The sequence below is a fragment of the Dendroctonus ponderosae genome, unplaced genomic scaffold (genome assembly GCF_020466585.1).
Source record: "Dendroctonus ponderosae isolate FM_Combo_2020 unplaced genomic scaffold, Dpon_F_20191213v2 Dpon_F_20191213_5, whole genome shotgun sequence".
NCBI lineage: Eukaryota > Metazoa > Arthropoda > Insecta > Coleoptera > Curculionidae > Dendroctonus > Dendroctonus ponderosae.
Genome location: NW_026018715.1, coordinates 11,003,534 through 11,020,443, shown reverse-complemented (window position 1 = coordinate 11,020,443; position 16,910 = coordinate 11,003,534). Strand labels below are relative to the sequence as shown.

The window sequence follows — 16,910 nt, the reverse complement described above, 5'->3', positions numbered from 1 at the left end:
TAATTAATTTGCACAAACGAATTATCAGAGCGAATTTTGATATATTATATTATCCTACTATTGTTATACAATTTATTAACATACTCTTTTTTAGGTTCACTTAGGTTCTTTTGATAACGATAGCAGAAAATAGCTATCGAAACGTCAAGGTAATTTTTCAAATTAATTTCTCTACTAATTGGAATTTTCTCTTACAGCTTGAGCCTAAGTGTGTCGCAGGATACCCTCTAGGTGATAGTTCTTTATTACTTTTTGATAAATAATTCGTTCTTATTGCGAAATAGGAGCACTATTTATCAATCTGTAATAAAAGGCGTGAGGAAATTCTGTCTCTTTTAAAGACAAAAATTTTTGAGGCGAAATACCCAAAAAGAAGTTTGTAAAAAATGAATCCGCCTCAACAATATAGAACTTATCTACAACTTTATAGGAACTTGTTATGTTTTTTTACGTCCCCTGTACAAATCCGATAGCATTCCCATATATTCTGGGACACCCTGTATACGCCCTTGATACCTTTTACCATGTCAACTGGAACGTCGGTTTTGATTAGTGATGTTGATCATGGGCGTTTCAGTTTAGTGTCAAATTTTTGTTGTGTGTTTGTGCCGTCCAAAAATCAAAATTCCTCGTGTTTTACCTTCTCTGAACATCGAAACGCAACGGTAAATAGGTGATCGATAATGTGGAACTTTTCGGACAGTTTCATGGGCCATCAATTCAGCTTCCATCAGGCCTTTTACACCCAGGAAGTCCAGACCGATGTGAATGGCAGGTAGGAGAATGAAAACTCTCGATGTGTTTAGCAATAGCTGTGATTTCATTGAATTTTGTCAAGGAATACTGGAAACTTTGTTCGGTTTGGTTTGGTTTTATCGGTAGTATAAATTGCAAAGTAATTCCGCAAGCAACGTCCCTGAAAAATGTGGAAAACTCGCCCGAATAAATCCGTTCAACATCGTGAATTCGCAATTTTCCCTCAACCGGTTAAAAAGACGTCTCACCAATGCGAACGGCATCGAATAATAAATAGATCAGTGTAAATGCAGGCCACGTGTTTAAAATGGCATATTCTTCACAATCGCAATAATTTGCTTTTATTTAGGATTTTCCCGATAAATCTCGAGGTGGTCTGGAAACAGTCCATGAATGTTAAGCGGGCCCCGCTGCCTTCCCCTGTTCGCTACATCGACAGCGTGTTGAACAACTCCTTCATTTCGTGGTGCCAGTTATGAATTCATGATTCGCGTGTAACGACTAATTCGATTTAAATATGGCACAGTTGACACCCGAGTTTTGATGTAATTTTATTATTAGACCCTTCCAATTATGTCGGGTTTGCTCACGAGTGAAACTCACGCGATATTGCCCTTAAACAAAAGATAAATTACCAGCGGGACCCTTACACATATAAATCATTAGGAAATGTTTGCTTGAATTTTATGCACTTTTCCCTAATTCAATTAGCGGGTCGAAAACCCGCTCAAAAGAGAAATATGGAAGGAAACTTTCAAATCCCAACTGCTGAGGGCTCATTTGGCAGTGAATATCCTGTAAATATTTTTTTGGTATCGTTACATGAACAATCTCTAAGCAGTGCAACTGTGCATCATCATCATCAACACTTTTTCAGTTTCTTTGGGTCCAATGTGAAAATTGGCAGCACCAAAAATCCGGAACCAGAAACTTGACTTCAAAAATGGCAACAATTCAAAACCGTTGAACTTTTCTTGAACTTTGATGATGTTTGAAGTCCTCGTGCTTGCGCAAGGCCAATAAAATTTCTTATCAACGACGGCTTAAATAACCCAAAAACTTCAATAATGGCTCCAGCAAAGGCTCACTTTTTAATATGCAATTTGGTTCCTTTATATTTAGTTTTTAGTTCGTCCCGAATAACCAAAAGTTTCGGTTTCTCTTCATTCACCGTCAGGTTTTTGGGCGAACAATTTTCAAGCTTCTTAAAGTTTGCATGCCAGCTTCAATGTGGAAAAAGCTACCTGAAGCCTCAGAGAAAGAAGATTCTTGTAGATCAAATTAAATTTTTAATTGAGTATTTTGCAAGATATTCTATTTATTCTTTTCCTTGGCACCTCATTTTCGTCCAGTATTTGTTTACACAATCCCTTTCGCAGAACCTAAACAGATACAAATTTGTATAAAACCGAAGTTTGTGAAGAGAAGTCAGATGCACAACTCTAGAAAGTTTCGATTTTGCATCAGACATCGTCAGGTTTTTGGACAGTACTTTTCATCTTTAGGCTTCATCAACTCAGCAGTTTCAAACATTGACTACGAAAGCCTTATTATTTTGATACAGAATTGGATTTTTTCATTTTGGACTTTTTTTTTGTTTGTCGCGAATAACTTCCAAAAACTTCAATTTTTCTTTATTCGCCCTCAGGTTTTGGGCGAGAAATTTTCCAGCTTCATAAATTCAAAAAAGAAAAAGCGACTGGAAAACCTTTGGTGTCTGTTTTCTTAGCGCCTCATTTTCTGCCAGCGTTTTTTTCAAAATGCTTTCTGCAGAACCTAAATAAATAAGTACTGGTATAATACCGCAAGTCCGATGAAAAACGACTAAAAGTTTCGATTTTGTATCATCCATCGTCAGGTTTCTGAAACATTAGAGGCCGAAGAAACCGACTAGCAAAGAAACGTTTGTAGTTCGTCATGAATATCATTCAAAAGTTTCGGTTTTTCTTGATTTACCGTCAGGTTTTGGGAGGGAAATTTTCAAGCTACATAAACTGCTTTCATAAAGTTTGCATGCCAGCTTCAATATGGGAAAAGCGTCCTCAAACCTCCGAAAGTGGAAACTTACGAAGTTGAAAAGAAGAGAATAGGTTTTATAAATTCCGGAAATTTTTATTTTCACAAATATTCATTTGGTGCTGGTTTTCTTAGCGAAGAAGAGCGACCTAAAACCTTGAAAAAATACGAACTTTCAGCCGAAACAAGATACAAGAGGTTAAATTTCATAAATTCATCAACATTTTCATTTGAATATTTTACCAGACTTTTCTATTTGTGGTTCGTTTTTCTAGCGCCTCATTGAGTTCTAGCGTTTGTTTACAAAAATGCCTTCTAGAGGATCGAACTTTATAAATACTTGTATTTATAAACTTGTATATATAAATATTTATACCAAGATTTACAAAGGGAACTCAGATGACCAACCGACGGAAGTCAGGTGAAAAACCCCCGAAAGTTTCGATTTTGTATCATCAATCGTTTTTCAACTTCATCAACTTTTTCCGGGCTAGAATGGTCCATCTAAGAAAGTACAAGTCTTCATAATTTTTCTTGGGCGGTTTCTGAAACAGTAGAGTCCCAAGAAACCGACTTTTAAAGAAACTAATTGTTTTGACAAAGCAAGAAAATTGCTATTACATAGACACTTTTGGTCAGGATAGATGAAAATTTGATCCCTCTATTGGAACAGTTTTTTTGCTGATGGCACCGATGTTACCAAAGCAGCTATTCAGGAGCTTAATAATTCCTGCTGTCCTGGAAAGCTATCTCCATTAATTATTAATTAGTCTATCGCTTTATGCATCATTCATTAGCCAAGTCTTTGTGTTTGCTTAAGCCAGCCCCTATATTGTTTCAGCCGTGACGTAACTACAGCCACATCCGGACAAGTTCCTGAAGACCACAGCAGGTGAGTTGTTTGTCCGTGCTTTCCTACGTGGAAACTCGCTCTCCGTCCTACTCCTTGCCGAAATGTTGTCTTAATGGCTCCGATTCGGGCCGGATGACTGCGCCCTTATTGTATTTCGTCCAGCTGTTGATATGAAGAGCCTTAAGACGAAAAGTTGGTGCAAGTTTCCCAAATATTCTTTTAAGTTTGCGAATGATGCGAAAGGCTTATGTTATCAGTCCGGGCAAAGCAGCAATTTGAGATATTTCAATGAAAATGAGCGGCAAAAGGCAAAAGCCTTATCAGGAAAAGTGCGGCTAATGGACTTGGGCAAACGAGTAAAAAGCTGCCACTTATTCCCCAACCAGCAGTTACCCAGTATTATGAACCATAACCAAGCACAAAGCCCATTTTTCCACTCACATTTCGTACAGGAACTTTGGAAATTTTTATTTGTTTTAAATTAAAGTCCCACAACAACACACCGAACGTTTTGGCATTGTTTTTATTCGGCCCCAAAAATACACTCCATAATTAAATGAAACTTAACTGAAACATCACGAAACGTTTGTGCGGAATAATGAGGTTGTGGAGGGTCGCAAAAATATTGTCATTTTAGCGCGGACAATGCTACAATGGAAAACGTGGAAAAATGGCAGAAACTTTTGTGTTTTTAAATTGAAAATAAAAAATAATGGCCGATAACGTAGCAGCGCTGAGTCTATCTGGTGCAGAACTTTGTTCGGTTGTTTTTTATCTATTGGAGAGAATTTTTGCTTCATTTAAACGGTTTTAATTCCTCGACTTTGCGTGGATCCATAAAAGAACCACATAGATGGATTTGATTCGCACTGATCTAAATACGAGCTGCCTCTTTATCATTTCCGGATGGCGAGGCAGACGCGCAAGGTCTACTAGCCTTTTGTTGTATGAAATTGAAAATAAAAAAATTTATCAGTCCGATAACGGGCCACGTTGGCAATTGATCTATGGAAAGCGGATTCAGGACGTTGCGTCCGTGTTTCCTTTTTTGCTTTGTCCCATTCGGATCGGCAATTTCGCTTTTCAACCCGTCAATTAATTTTATTGACTTTTCAATTCTGCCACTTTTCATTCGGATTTCAACTAAGCTTTTAATTCAATTTCGAACAGCAGTAAATGTGTAGTTTTTTCGTTCACTAGAATTGCATTTGCAGTGCAAATCCTACATCTGTAGCTGAGCGCTTTGGCTTACTTCAACGGACAAAGCTGAATGTTGTTTTATGCGGATGTTGCTTGAAACTGGTGATTTTTTTGGGGATTTTTGGGCCGATGCGGGAAAATGTTCTTTCTTAACGTTTCACAAGCACGACTGTTTGCGTCTTCAGCAGTGTTTTGATCGGTTGAATGATTTTTTGATTGTCAAATAGCGTTCTCGTCAGCTACATAGATGAAAAATTTGCACCTTTGTACATTTTTTAAAACTCCCGCATGTATTTGAAACTTAAAGAATCTTGCAAAACCCTAGTGAGTTTTACGAGCTTTTAGACCGTCGTGAAATAGATTTGCTCCCAGACGTTTTTCGAGCTCAAGTAGCTGCATCTTCAGAGGTGGTTTTCAAAAACTCCTCAGTTTCTTGCATTTGCTTGCACAATTCAGTACATTTTCAATTTTAAACGTTTTTGTAGTTTACTTTTTTCGCATTAAAGTCCGAGTGCAATTATTTACGTATGAAATTTATAACACTTCTCACCAAAAATCCAATTGTGACTTAAGAAAAACGAAAAAATTTTTGAGAGTGTTTATCTGAGTTTCATCTATTCAGTCCGCTCCTAGTGAAGCTTATTTCACTAAGAGCATTGCATTGCAATTTGTTGCAAAAATCCAGAAAAAGTAAAGTTTTCTTGCGCAATTTCGATCGGTTCTTAGCAAGAAGTTGCTAGATTTTCGGTTTTTTTAGTCCTCAATGTCCACATTGAAGCTGAAACACAAACTGTCTTATGAACAGAACGGATAAAACTTACATATTCTTTTAAAAACCCTAATCGTGGTACAACGTTGATGATTAACGGTCCAGTGTAAGCTTCCAACCGAAAAACTATCCTGAAGATGTAAGCCACTCTAGTTTGCGAAACGTGAGGAAGGATGTTTTGAAGGGCGGCTAAGCAAAATATACACTTTTGGTATTCTTGGTAGACTTCTTAAGAACAAGGCAAGTTTGTCGATTAGAAAGATGCACAATTTCATAGTCCAGGGGGTGACAAATTTAAAGATAATTTTCTCCGTACTATAAACTCTTTCCGTATTGTTCTTAATTAAAAGATCATTTAAGCGCGAGAAAGAGACATGTGTTGTGCTTTTTAGTTTTCTCTGTTAAATTATTGTTCTAATAGTAATTTGTTGACAAAAAAAAGATGATATTACGGGGACAAAACCGTGAGAAACTCAAACTGTTTTCTTTTCTTAAAATAAGTACGACTTTCGAGAAAATAGTCCGTAGATTTGGGAAATTTATATGAAAAAGCTAATCGTTAAACTAGCTGAAAAAAAAACGGCGTCAACGTTTTAATTCCAATAAAAATCTCGTTCCAGGACTTTTAGGTATGGACTCAATTTTTATTAACCTTGTATTAAAAGCTAACAAACTGCAGGTCGACACAACACTAAGCCGAGTAAATGAAAAGAAAGCAGAAGAGCAATAAAATTGTAAATCTTATGGCTTTACTTTAAAAAATGTGCACATTTCTACCAAACTATGGATAAAATTCGGAGGTTTTCATGGAAAAACTAGACTTTAACGTTCTGGTTGGCAAAAGTTACTTGAAAGTCTTATGGCACTTGATTTATCCCCGATCTGATAAAAAAAATTGCTTTTGATCGACTTTAATAACCTCTGATGATGCAAGTTACTCCTGTTTGCGAAACGTTAGGCAGGAATCATTTTCTATGATGCTCTACAAAGCTTTCTAGGACGGTCTACTTCTATAAAGCTCGAAAAAACTGTCTAGTTTCTTGCAAGATTGCTTAATTTACGTCACTGGACGGTTGAATGTTTTGAAAATGGAATATAATAAACAAAATATAATAAGATGAAAACAATTTTAGAAGGAAAAGACAACGAACTAGGAAACATTTCATTTGTGTAGCCGCTTTATAAAGAATTTGCTTGCCATGCTGTAGTCGGTTCATATCATTACATGTATGAAAGCAGGATTTATCAATTCAAGAGTTAAGATGTAGTGAAAGAAACGATTCAGCAGAAGATTCACTGTCTTCAACTGCAAATAATTAATTTTTTGAAATTGTTACTGAGTGTTTGATGAATCCGCGTATAAATTCAAATTTACCATGACGCGCAATCTTCACGTAAGAAGTTTATGAAAAACTTCTAAAAACTTAGAAACTTCTGACTACAACTCTAATTGAGAATTAAGGAAAATCAAAACTTTAGGAAGCTCATCTAAGTTTTAAGATATTTTGATCGGCCGGAAACTGTTTTTAAAGTTGTACAAAACACTCTTTGAAGACATTGAGAAGAAGTCAAATATTTCTGCAGAATTTACAAGATTAACTAAAGAAAACCTTTCCTATAGTTTCTAAGCGAAAAGTGTCTTGTTTTCCAGGGTTTTTAATCCCCAAAGTTCAGATTGACAAACTGAAGGGCAAACTGTTTTCGGCAAAGCACAGATAAAACCTAGACATTAAGTCGATTTCTAGCTTAATTTTTACTGATCTTAGATACAAAATCTATTAATCCTAACATGTCTAAAGCGAGAAAATAAAAAAACAAGGGAGCACAAAAGCGAAATAAAATACAAAAGTTTGCTTAAAAATTGGCAATTTGCGACGAAAAGATCGATTGTACTGGGAGATTTTCATGAGAATCCTGGGTAAAATCAAATTAGTGAGAGTTTAGTTCCTAACGAAAGCCTTATTTTAACTGAAAAACATTCAAATTTCAGGACTTTTAGGTATGAACTTAACTCCTATCAGGTTTATATTAACAGCTTCGACCAAACCGAGAAACTTAAAAAAATACCCATGCAAAAAGCAACGAAAATTGCAAATTTTGTGGTTTACTCTAAAAAAATGGAACATTTTCATTCAACATCGGACACCGATATGTTGGAAAATCGACTTTTTCCGACTACAATAACCTCTGGAGATGCAAGCCACTCCGGCGTGCTAAACGTCAGGCAGAAATTATTTTCCAGTTTCACATAAAAGCCTGAAAAACCCCCAGTTTCTATGGCGGTTTTCTTACTAGAATTTCAGTATTTGACTGCAATTTTTTTAAATAAACCAGTCTTATAGCTTTAAATGGAGACGCAGTCTTCATTCAGTCGGTCAGTTTTTTCCCCATACAACCAGCGGGAGAATGAAATCCGGTATAATGAAGGAATCGGAAATTGGTGGAATTAAATTTTGTTTGTCGGATTTAGGGCTTAGTAGTTTCGAATCAAGTCGATATTGGAAACCCAAACTTGCAGTCGCTTGCAATCGGATTGGTGTTAGGCGCCTAATTTGCCTTGATTGCTTTCCCGAATATTTCAGCTGATAAATCCCCTAGTTGTTTACCAAATTTTAATCCCGGCACTCGAATGACAATCTAGAAGCGGCAAGAACTTGGCTGACCCCAACAACGTATTGAGGTGGATAACGAGCGGCTGTTTTGAGCAGGTTTTCATTTAGCTACTTCAACGGAAAAACGAGTAAAACATGCGAAAAGCAAGAAATTCCTAATTGAAATTTATGATTGAAAGGCCTGAAAGCAGCCCAAAAAACGGGCCTTTTAATCTTTATCAAAAGCCCTGGAATTATGGGCCATCAGTCATTTAAAGTTATCAAGAATAAGCATGGGCTTTTATGAGATTTTGCGACGGAATATGGCTTTTGGCTGGGCGAAACGTTTTTGAAGGTTCATTCGGGTAAACAAGGACAGTTTCTTGAATACTTTTTCTTAGAAATTGCCTTCTTAATGAATTGCTCAAGTTGGCCCGGGAGATGATATTCAATTGCTTAAAAAATCCTTAAAAAATTCGATTCTCATTCGGCTCCCCTCAATTTATATGCTGTCGTTGCGGCAATGTTGATGGCTTTCCATAAAGGACACATAATCTAGAGCCCAAGGATCCGCACATAAAACCAGGTTCGTTTTATTTTAAAAACATTTTGCTAGTTTCACGAGCACATTTCTGCGTGAAAAGCCCCTCGAAAGAATGCTGTAAAAGCCGGTGCGGTGGCATGTTTATATTTTTATAACTTTTAATGTATGTGCGATGTGGGGACTGTGTCTCGGTTTTGTTCGCGATTTTTTCCTCTGCAGAATTCAGCGGCTGATTATCCTGAAGCACTCTCGTAAAAAAATACTTTTCTGATGGAAACCAATCAAGATTTTTCGAGTAAATCCAAGCAACAGTAACAAGGTGCAAAGTGTCATTACTTTCGAACGCCCTTCACCCTTTCAGGCGCAAAGCATTGAAATAATTATTATTCCTCTTCGGTCCCTGGGGGCACAAAAAACCGGGCAACCAACCGGGTCGAAGTAATAACTATTTGAAAGTCCCCCGTCTCGTTAACGAGTCCGAAATTACTTTCAGCTATCTGACTCATTTAATTGGTTCTTTTTAATTAATCCATAATTTTTAGTGCCCGTTCACAATTCAGAATGAACAGTTTCCCTTACGGTTTAGTTCCTTCTATGCATAGAAGCACAATAATAGCTCAAGTGTCCAAAATTTGATTCCGCTCAGCTCAGCTTGATGGGATTAGCAGATTCTCCATTATTAATCGGAAATGTGCAACAACACCACCAGCTTAAGTCCAGGATGTTCTAATGCCTTTTGCAAGTTGAGTTGCCAATCAAGGCATTCGAGAACTGAATTATCCAGGCCACTGTTTCTGCATATCTCCGATGTGAAACTCTGTCGGGATTCTTGAAGTCTTGCCATTTGATGGCAGGAATATTCTACTTCTGTTGCTTTTTAAACAGCAAGTAGAAAGCTCTTTGTTGAAATAGGATTGAATTTCGGTGATTTATCCGCAATTAAATATTTTCTCTATATCTACTGAGCGCCAAATAACATACAAAACCACTCGAAAAAATTTATTGTTCGCCCACAGGAACATTGTAGAGAATGGACCGAAAAGTGGATCATAAATCTGAGGCGGTGACACATTTTTGCTTTATGGATTTATGCGTAATGATGTACATAATGTTTCCTTCGCTGTTTACTGTTTTTGCCTCGGTTTTATGGCTGCCGCCCATTTATTAGCTCTAAAATTCCTGCTAGACATTTGTAGGTTTCCTCCTGCCGAACCTCGAACATTTAAGTTCTTGATGAAACCCTGGTTAGGATTATTGTTGTTTAGACGTACAGTCGGAGGAAAAAAATTGTTTTCGAACTTATCGGTGATAAATGGACTCTCGACTAACTTTCACCAAGCAAAGCTTTAGCGCCTCTTTGTGTTTATAATGGATGTTGGGAAAGAAGTTTCACGCAGTTGTTTTCAACTAGTTTAACGTCCAGTTTTTTTAAAGGAAAATCTCACTGTTTTATTGATGCATTTGTAGGAGTTGGGAATTTTTTTTTAAGTTAGTTAAACGTTTTCAACTTATTTTGCTTCTAGGCTGTGTATTTCTTCATTTACGGGCCTGAATTAGTTTCGGTAAATAGTTTTTGTTCAATTAATTAAGTCAATTTGTGCGCGTGCTGATTTTAGATAAAATGAGCCTTTCTTAGAAATAGAGCTGAAAGTGGGCTTGTGCTCAATTTTTAGTTACTGCATTTTTAAATCAACTCAAAAATAACTGGAATTTGTCTCCTAAAACCAGCCAAGCCAAGCATTGTGCATATTTCCACAAGCCTAAACCGGTTTTTTTTAAATGAGTGTATACCGAAGTAGTATTTTGCCGATCAATTTGCAGACCGTTTTTTTCCAATGCGTAACTGCTAACTTTAGGAATCCAATATCGATTTAACATAAAGAAGGGTTTTGCGAAAGCGTTTTCCGCGTATTTAACTAAAATGAGAATTTAGTATTTTTTCAATAGCCGGGACTTGATCACTGATTGATTTATATGTCAGCTTAACAGGGATTTTTTCAACAAACATTTGGCCTACCTATGAGAAATTAGGTGCTTTTCATCCAAATCCATGAAGTTCCGCAAGCTTGTTTAGTTGACACTCCTGAACAGTCAATAGATTTAAATCTGCATAGATACCTGGAAAGTTGCAATATTTTTCCTTTTGTATCTATCCAGAGTATCCAGAGATCTGTTTGCTTCCTTCCGTTCATCAACTAAGCACTAAAGTTATCACAGTCAATGCTTGGAAACATGGAATTCTATGAACTAACTACATCAGACGGGAAAATTAATTCACTTAATTTTCAAAGTTAAACTTTGCTCAGTGTATTGAACTCGAAAACGGAAGATGAAAGGCGAATGAGTTTAAAGTAGGTCTAATCGAAGCCCAACACAGCAGCATAATCGCTCCCTTGGTACTGATTCCGAACGTTTTAGGCGCGTTGTTTCAGTGAAAGGAATGCTTTTCCACCCTATTTTAATTGCATGGGCTGTCAAAGGGTATGAGATGTATTTCGTCGAAGAGAGCGTTTTGTTCATATAAATATTTCCGGTATTCGGGCAATCTGGCAGGGGAGGAGAAAATCGCAAGATCTTATGCAGGCACGTTGTTTGTTTAATTAAATTCGTTCTGAGCCTCACCCAAACTCGACTATTCCGGATGTGAGGAGTGCCATGAGCTGGTTGCATTTGTCGCTTTCTTACTATGAAGTTTTTGAGTGTTTGATTTTGCAATAAAGGAGATATTAGCGGTTTAAGATCGTCAATGCTCAAAAACGGCTCAAATGGACAGAAAATGTCGATTGTTTCTTATCTGAAGCTTCTGGTGTGTTTTCTAATAATTTAATTGCATTCTCCACTTCTTTGAGATTAACATTATGCAAAATTCCAGACGTTTTGAGAGAATTTATATTTTTGGAAAATTCTCACCCCCTTATAAAATTTTCGGTACAAAATCAAAATTTGACATACGTGTTTTTTGAGCTTAAGGGATTGCTTTCGACTTAAGAAGCTTTCCCGTGTATATAAAAAACTGTCTGGTCCATAATCAGGAAGATACCGTTGATCAAAAGTCGTGACTGCTCAAAAACTGCTTAAACTGAACCAAAAATGTTGATTATTTCGAATCTAAAGCTTCTAGTGTGTTTTTCAATCATCGAATTGTATTCTCCACTTCTTTGAGATTAAGATTATGCAAAATTCCAGACGTTTTGAAAGAATTTATATTTTTGGAAAATATCGACCCTCACCCCTTATGAAATTTTCGGTAAAAAATCTAAATTTCCCATTCTTGTTTTTTGAGATTAATGGATTGCTTTCGACTTAAGAAGCTTCCCAATATTGAAAAAAACTGTCTGCGTCCATAATCAGGAAGATACCGTCGATCAAAATTCGTGACTGCTCAAAAACTGCTTAAAATGAACCAAAGATGTTGATTATTTCGGATCTAAAGCTTCTAGTGTATTTTTCAATCATCGAATTGCATTCTTCACTTCTTTGAGATTAACATTATGCAAAATTCCAGATGTTTTGAGATAATTTATATTTTTGGAAAATATCGACCCTCACCCCTTATGAAATTTTCGGTAAAAAATCTAAATTTCACATACGTGTTTTTTCAGCTCAATGGATTGCTTTCGACTTAAGAAGCTTCCCAATGTTGAAAAAAAATTGTCTGGGTCCATAATCAGGAAGATACCGTCGATCAAAATTCGTGACTGCTCAAAAACTGCTTAAAATGAACAAAAAATGTTGATTATTTCGGATCTAAAGCTTCTAGTGTGTTTTCCAATGGTCTCGCTGCATCTTCCACTTTTCAGAGATGAACATGATATAGAATTCCAGGATTTTTAAGAGAATTTATATTTTTAAATATAAATTGATATGATACAAAAATTTCACGCGTTTCGAGCGATTTGAATTTTTCGTTGCAACATGAGAGTCTCTACTCGAAGACATCGATCCTTTTCTTAAAAGTGCCAATTTTTTGAAAATCATCTGGAGAACATGAGGAAACCACTCGAAATCCAGACAAGATTGCCTTCAGTTAATATGCGTAAATTAGCGAGTGAAATGTCATTGTCGTTTGTCGCTCAGCTAAACCCAACCCAGGGCCCTTCACTTGAGCATTGGAAAGTTTTCACGTTAAAGAACAAGTTAATCTAATTTAACTGTAATATTCGCACACCCTCCGTTCAATGCTTGTTCTCTAGTGCGAAATTATTTTGCGGCAACGACTTTATTAGGTCCTCAAGTTGTATCGAGGGCGAAGGTGTCACGAAGAATTTCCTCATTGAGTCGTTTGCCTAGATTAGCATCCGGAATCTTGGCTTTATGTTAAGAAAACCTAGTATTAATTAAAGTGGCCTAAAGGTTCTAGTGAAAACACCTGATGCCGCTTGGATTTGCAAGTCCAACTTTTCAGATCAGCGGTTTTCTTTGGCGCAATTAATTGTCCTGTTGATTCGTAAAATTCATTCGATCAGAATGCACTTTAGTGCTCGCATTTTGCCTGCTTCGAGCGTGATTCTGGAATTGATCTGAATATTCAAGCAGACAAACTGCCCGCTTGGAAGAGTTGGTAGATTTTCAATGCTTGCTTGGTCTGGATTCCGGTATCGTCCAATTAGAGCTACAGCAATCCATTGGCAGAATGACTGCTCCCAGCAGCTTTAAATGAATTAATTAATGAGAACCGTCTATTTATAGAATCTCCAAAGTTCCTTTCCGAACATCCCTGCTAGAGAGTTTGTAGACGATTTCCGCGAATTCATAACGTGGAAATTAGGACGAAAAGAGGTGTGAAGTCTGGGTCCCAAACGGTATCATCCAGAGGCTCTTTTCTAAGGCTTTAGCGCGGCAAACCGGTGGTTTGCTCAGCATTTGGAGTGTTTTGCGTCGCACATCGAGGCAAATCTGAGGAACTGTTTCAAGGGCAAGACCTATGGAATAAATTTCAAATAATTGGGTGACAAAAGTCCAGGAATGGACCCAAAATACTTTTGAGGGTAAATGAGAAATCCATGTTTAAATGAGTTGGGAGAGGGGATTATTGCAAAATTTCATGTTTTCCGTCCCGGTTGGCATGTTTCTCGGAGGCAAAATGAGCAAGAACGCTCGTTTTTACGTCATTCCAGAGATAACTAAATGGCCTTYATTCGAAGTTTCTCAAGAACCATTCGAGCCACAGAATTTGTTTTGGCATCGTTGGATAGAGAATTGAAAACTCGATTCAGTCGTAACAACGTGAGTGAGGAAATTCGAATAGTTTTGACCCAGAAAGCCAAATTTGAATATCACACACTTAGGTGCAAGATTATACCAAAATTTCATGTTTTATGTTTCATGTTTTTGCTCATTTCTCGGAGGCAAAATGAGCATGAACGCTCATTTGTACATCATTATAGACAGAAATAAATGGCCTTTTTAGAAAGTGAACCATGGATGGGGAAATGTTGGCAGTTTTCTCAAAAAAAGCTTGAATTCAAGAAGTTTTAGATTTGCGTGTTTTTTTTTGAGTTGCAAAATCCACTGGAATATGACGCTGCTTTTTTCGAAGTTTCTCGAGAACCATTCGAGCCACAGAATTCGTTTTAGCATAGTTGGATAGAGAATTGAATTGGGGGAAATGGGGGGGTCATGACCCCCATGATCCCCCCCCTGGATCCGCCCCTGACCACCAGCCCTAGGTCTTATTGACTTGACTCTTTGTGATCATTTCACTGAAACTTTTCTTTACTGTGGAAACTTTGCAGCAGTTTCTCCCGATGTCCAGTGGAGACGTTCTGGCAACAGCCAAGGCTATATCAAATTTCCTGAAATTAATGGCGCCCTATTAAGCGCAAGGTTAGGAAAAACGTCAGCAAACGCTGGCCATGTATCTGGACGATTTGACCTCTTCTGATTGATGTCCAGGGACTTAATTAAACGAAATAGCTTCGGCCGCCTTACGGCTTTATTATTTTGTCGGCTGGCCTGAGCATTGCTCATGATTAACTCGTTGCTAAGTTGGTTAATTTGTCCATTGCTTTATGGTTTCAAGAGTTGCTTGGTTTGCTTCAACCCGACTTTGGTTGGCTTCAGTTCGATTGAATGTAAAAATTAATTAGCTGACTGAACATCGACTTCTGCCCTTGTAACAATTCGTCTGGTTAATATCGTAGCGATCGAATTTGCTTAGTAATGCAAACACGGTTTCTACGTCTGGAAACATGAACGACGCTTGGAACTTGATTAATAATTAAGGTGCTGAAGTCCCGGTAATGCAGGTTAATGACATGAGCATAAATATCAATTTGATGGAAATCTAAATTATTCAAGAGCCCGCGTTGAAATCAGATCGATCTGGCGGCGGGCTGAAGGCAGGCAAAGGGCCAAGGCAGGATTAGCCATCTACTTGAAACCGCTCTTAGTAGGCAAAAGAATACGAATCGGCCCCGGGGCGAAATAACTCTAAAGTTTTCATCGAGCATGTTTTGAAGCATCGCTCTCCATTGTCCGATTGGAATTTCAAGTTGCTGATACTGAGAGGACAAAAGCGGTCAAGCCCGAACAATAAATAAGCTCTTGCCTGGAAGTTATATCGGGATAAGATGTTCGCATGATAGCATCCCGTAAAGTTTGCCCACCAGATTGTCGTGTTCGGAAATTTTACTTTAATCACTTTGACCCGAAATCCCGAAAGTGCCCAATCCGATGGGGCAAATACGAAAATCACCGCAGAAATAACAACTATATTACTTAGGGCAATTGTTCGCCGTGTGCTGTTAGCACTTTTCTATCAAAACAATTTCCTGCAATCATCTAATGTTTGAACAGTCCGCTTTTGGGAAATTCGCTGCAATCCTGATCGCTCTTCCATAGGGGGGGGTTTTATTGAAAAGTGCACTATTGCAGACTTTTGCTTAGACTACTTAGATGTATAAAACCATGAGCAAGTAACATGGTAGTTGCTTATTGATAGATTGATTGATTACCGGACCGAAAAATACATTTAGTTCTTGAAAAATTGGACAACTTGTAGCGCAAAATGTGATACTAAATTTCTGTAATAAAAATACAGAAAGTAGGCGCCGCAAGCGTTTTGAGCGCTTCTTTCAGGATTCACGCGCCCGAAGTTTTCTCATTTAAATTAAGGCAAATGTCCATACTGATTCTTTGCATTTTCCCGATGCACAATTATCTTAAAATATATGAATACTCGATACACGAGCATTTGTTCGCATCGGACAAACGCAGCGAATGAAATTGAGCATTCATCTCATTGAAAATAAGGCAAATATTAATTTTATTTCATCCTGATCGTCTAATGTGCTCTTAAATTAAAGCTTTTCTAGCCTGTGACATATGAAGCAAGTGAATTTCTGGAAAATTGTGACCAGTTTTCTCATTTAAAAGAACACACATATTCGTTCGTATTCGTTGCGTTCGCCCTATGCTCCCTCAACTTAGTTGGAAACTTTACGCGCGAAACTGTTCGCATCGGACAAACGTTGCAAATAAAAATTAATTGTATTTTATTTAAAATAAGTAACTTGCGGGCTTAGCTGAAACGAAGTGGAAAGTCCACAAGCGCGCATTTTTTCGCCTCTGGCAAATAAAGCGAACAAAAATTAATTTTCTTTTTATTCTGAGATTTTATCATCTCATTTATAATAAGGCAAAAATTAATTCTTATTTGTTACGTTCCGCCAATGCCTCCTTACAATCGAACAAACGCAGCGAATGAAAATGAATATCTCATTGAAAATAAGGCAAGTACTAATTTTTATGCGTTCCGGTGGTCCGAGGTCCTTAAAACCTTGAAAGAGATGGAAAAACGCATGAAAATATTCAAATTTGTCTTACTTTGAAAAGTTTTCTCATTCAAAATAACACAAATTTTTATTTTTATTTATTGCGTTCGTCCGGAGCGGCCTTAATTTAATACAATGGAAAACGCGCATTGCGCATATTTTTTTGCATTGCTCAAACGGTACGGAAGAAAATGAAGGTTCATGTCATTTGAAAAACGGCAAATATTCGTTTTTATTCGTTTCGTTCGTCTAATGCGGCCTTGCCTTAAACGAGGTGGGAAAAAAGTAGACGCGAAGCAAAAAAATGGGTTAGACAAACGGAGTGAATTAAAGTTAACAATGAACTCATTTGAAATAAGTCAAATATTCGTTTACATTCGTTCCGTTCGTCCGATCCGCTCCTAAC

General features: G+C 37.3%; 1 protein-coding gene across 3 annotated transcripts in view; it reads left to right on the top strand.

The window, feature by feature from the left end:
- Positions 1-16,910, top strand: part of LOC109546617 (CUGBP Elav-like family member 1-A) — a 208,588-nt gene that overhangs the window by 22,954 nt on the left and 168,724 nt on the right. Inside the window, exons 1-2 of one of the 3 annotated variants that reach the window (XM_019917627.2) lie at positions 556-775; positions 3,614-3,664. In XM_019917627.2, coding sequence (XP_019773186.1) covers positions 684-775; positions 3,614-3,664 — 143 coding nt within the window. In that variant the 5' untranslated portion in view covers positions 556-683. Of the gene's footprint in view, positions 1-555; positions 776-3,613; positions 3,665-16,910 lie in introns of those variants that run through there. The other 2 variants (XM_019917630.2, XM_048666450.1) reach the window with 2 other exon arrangements.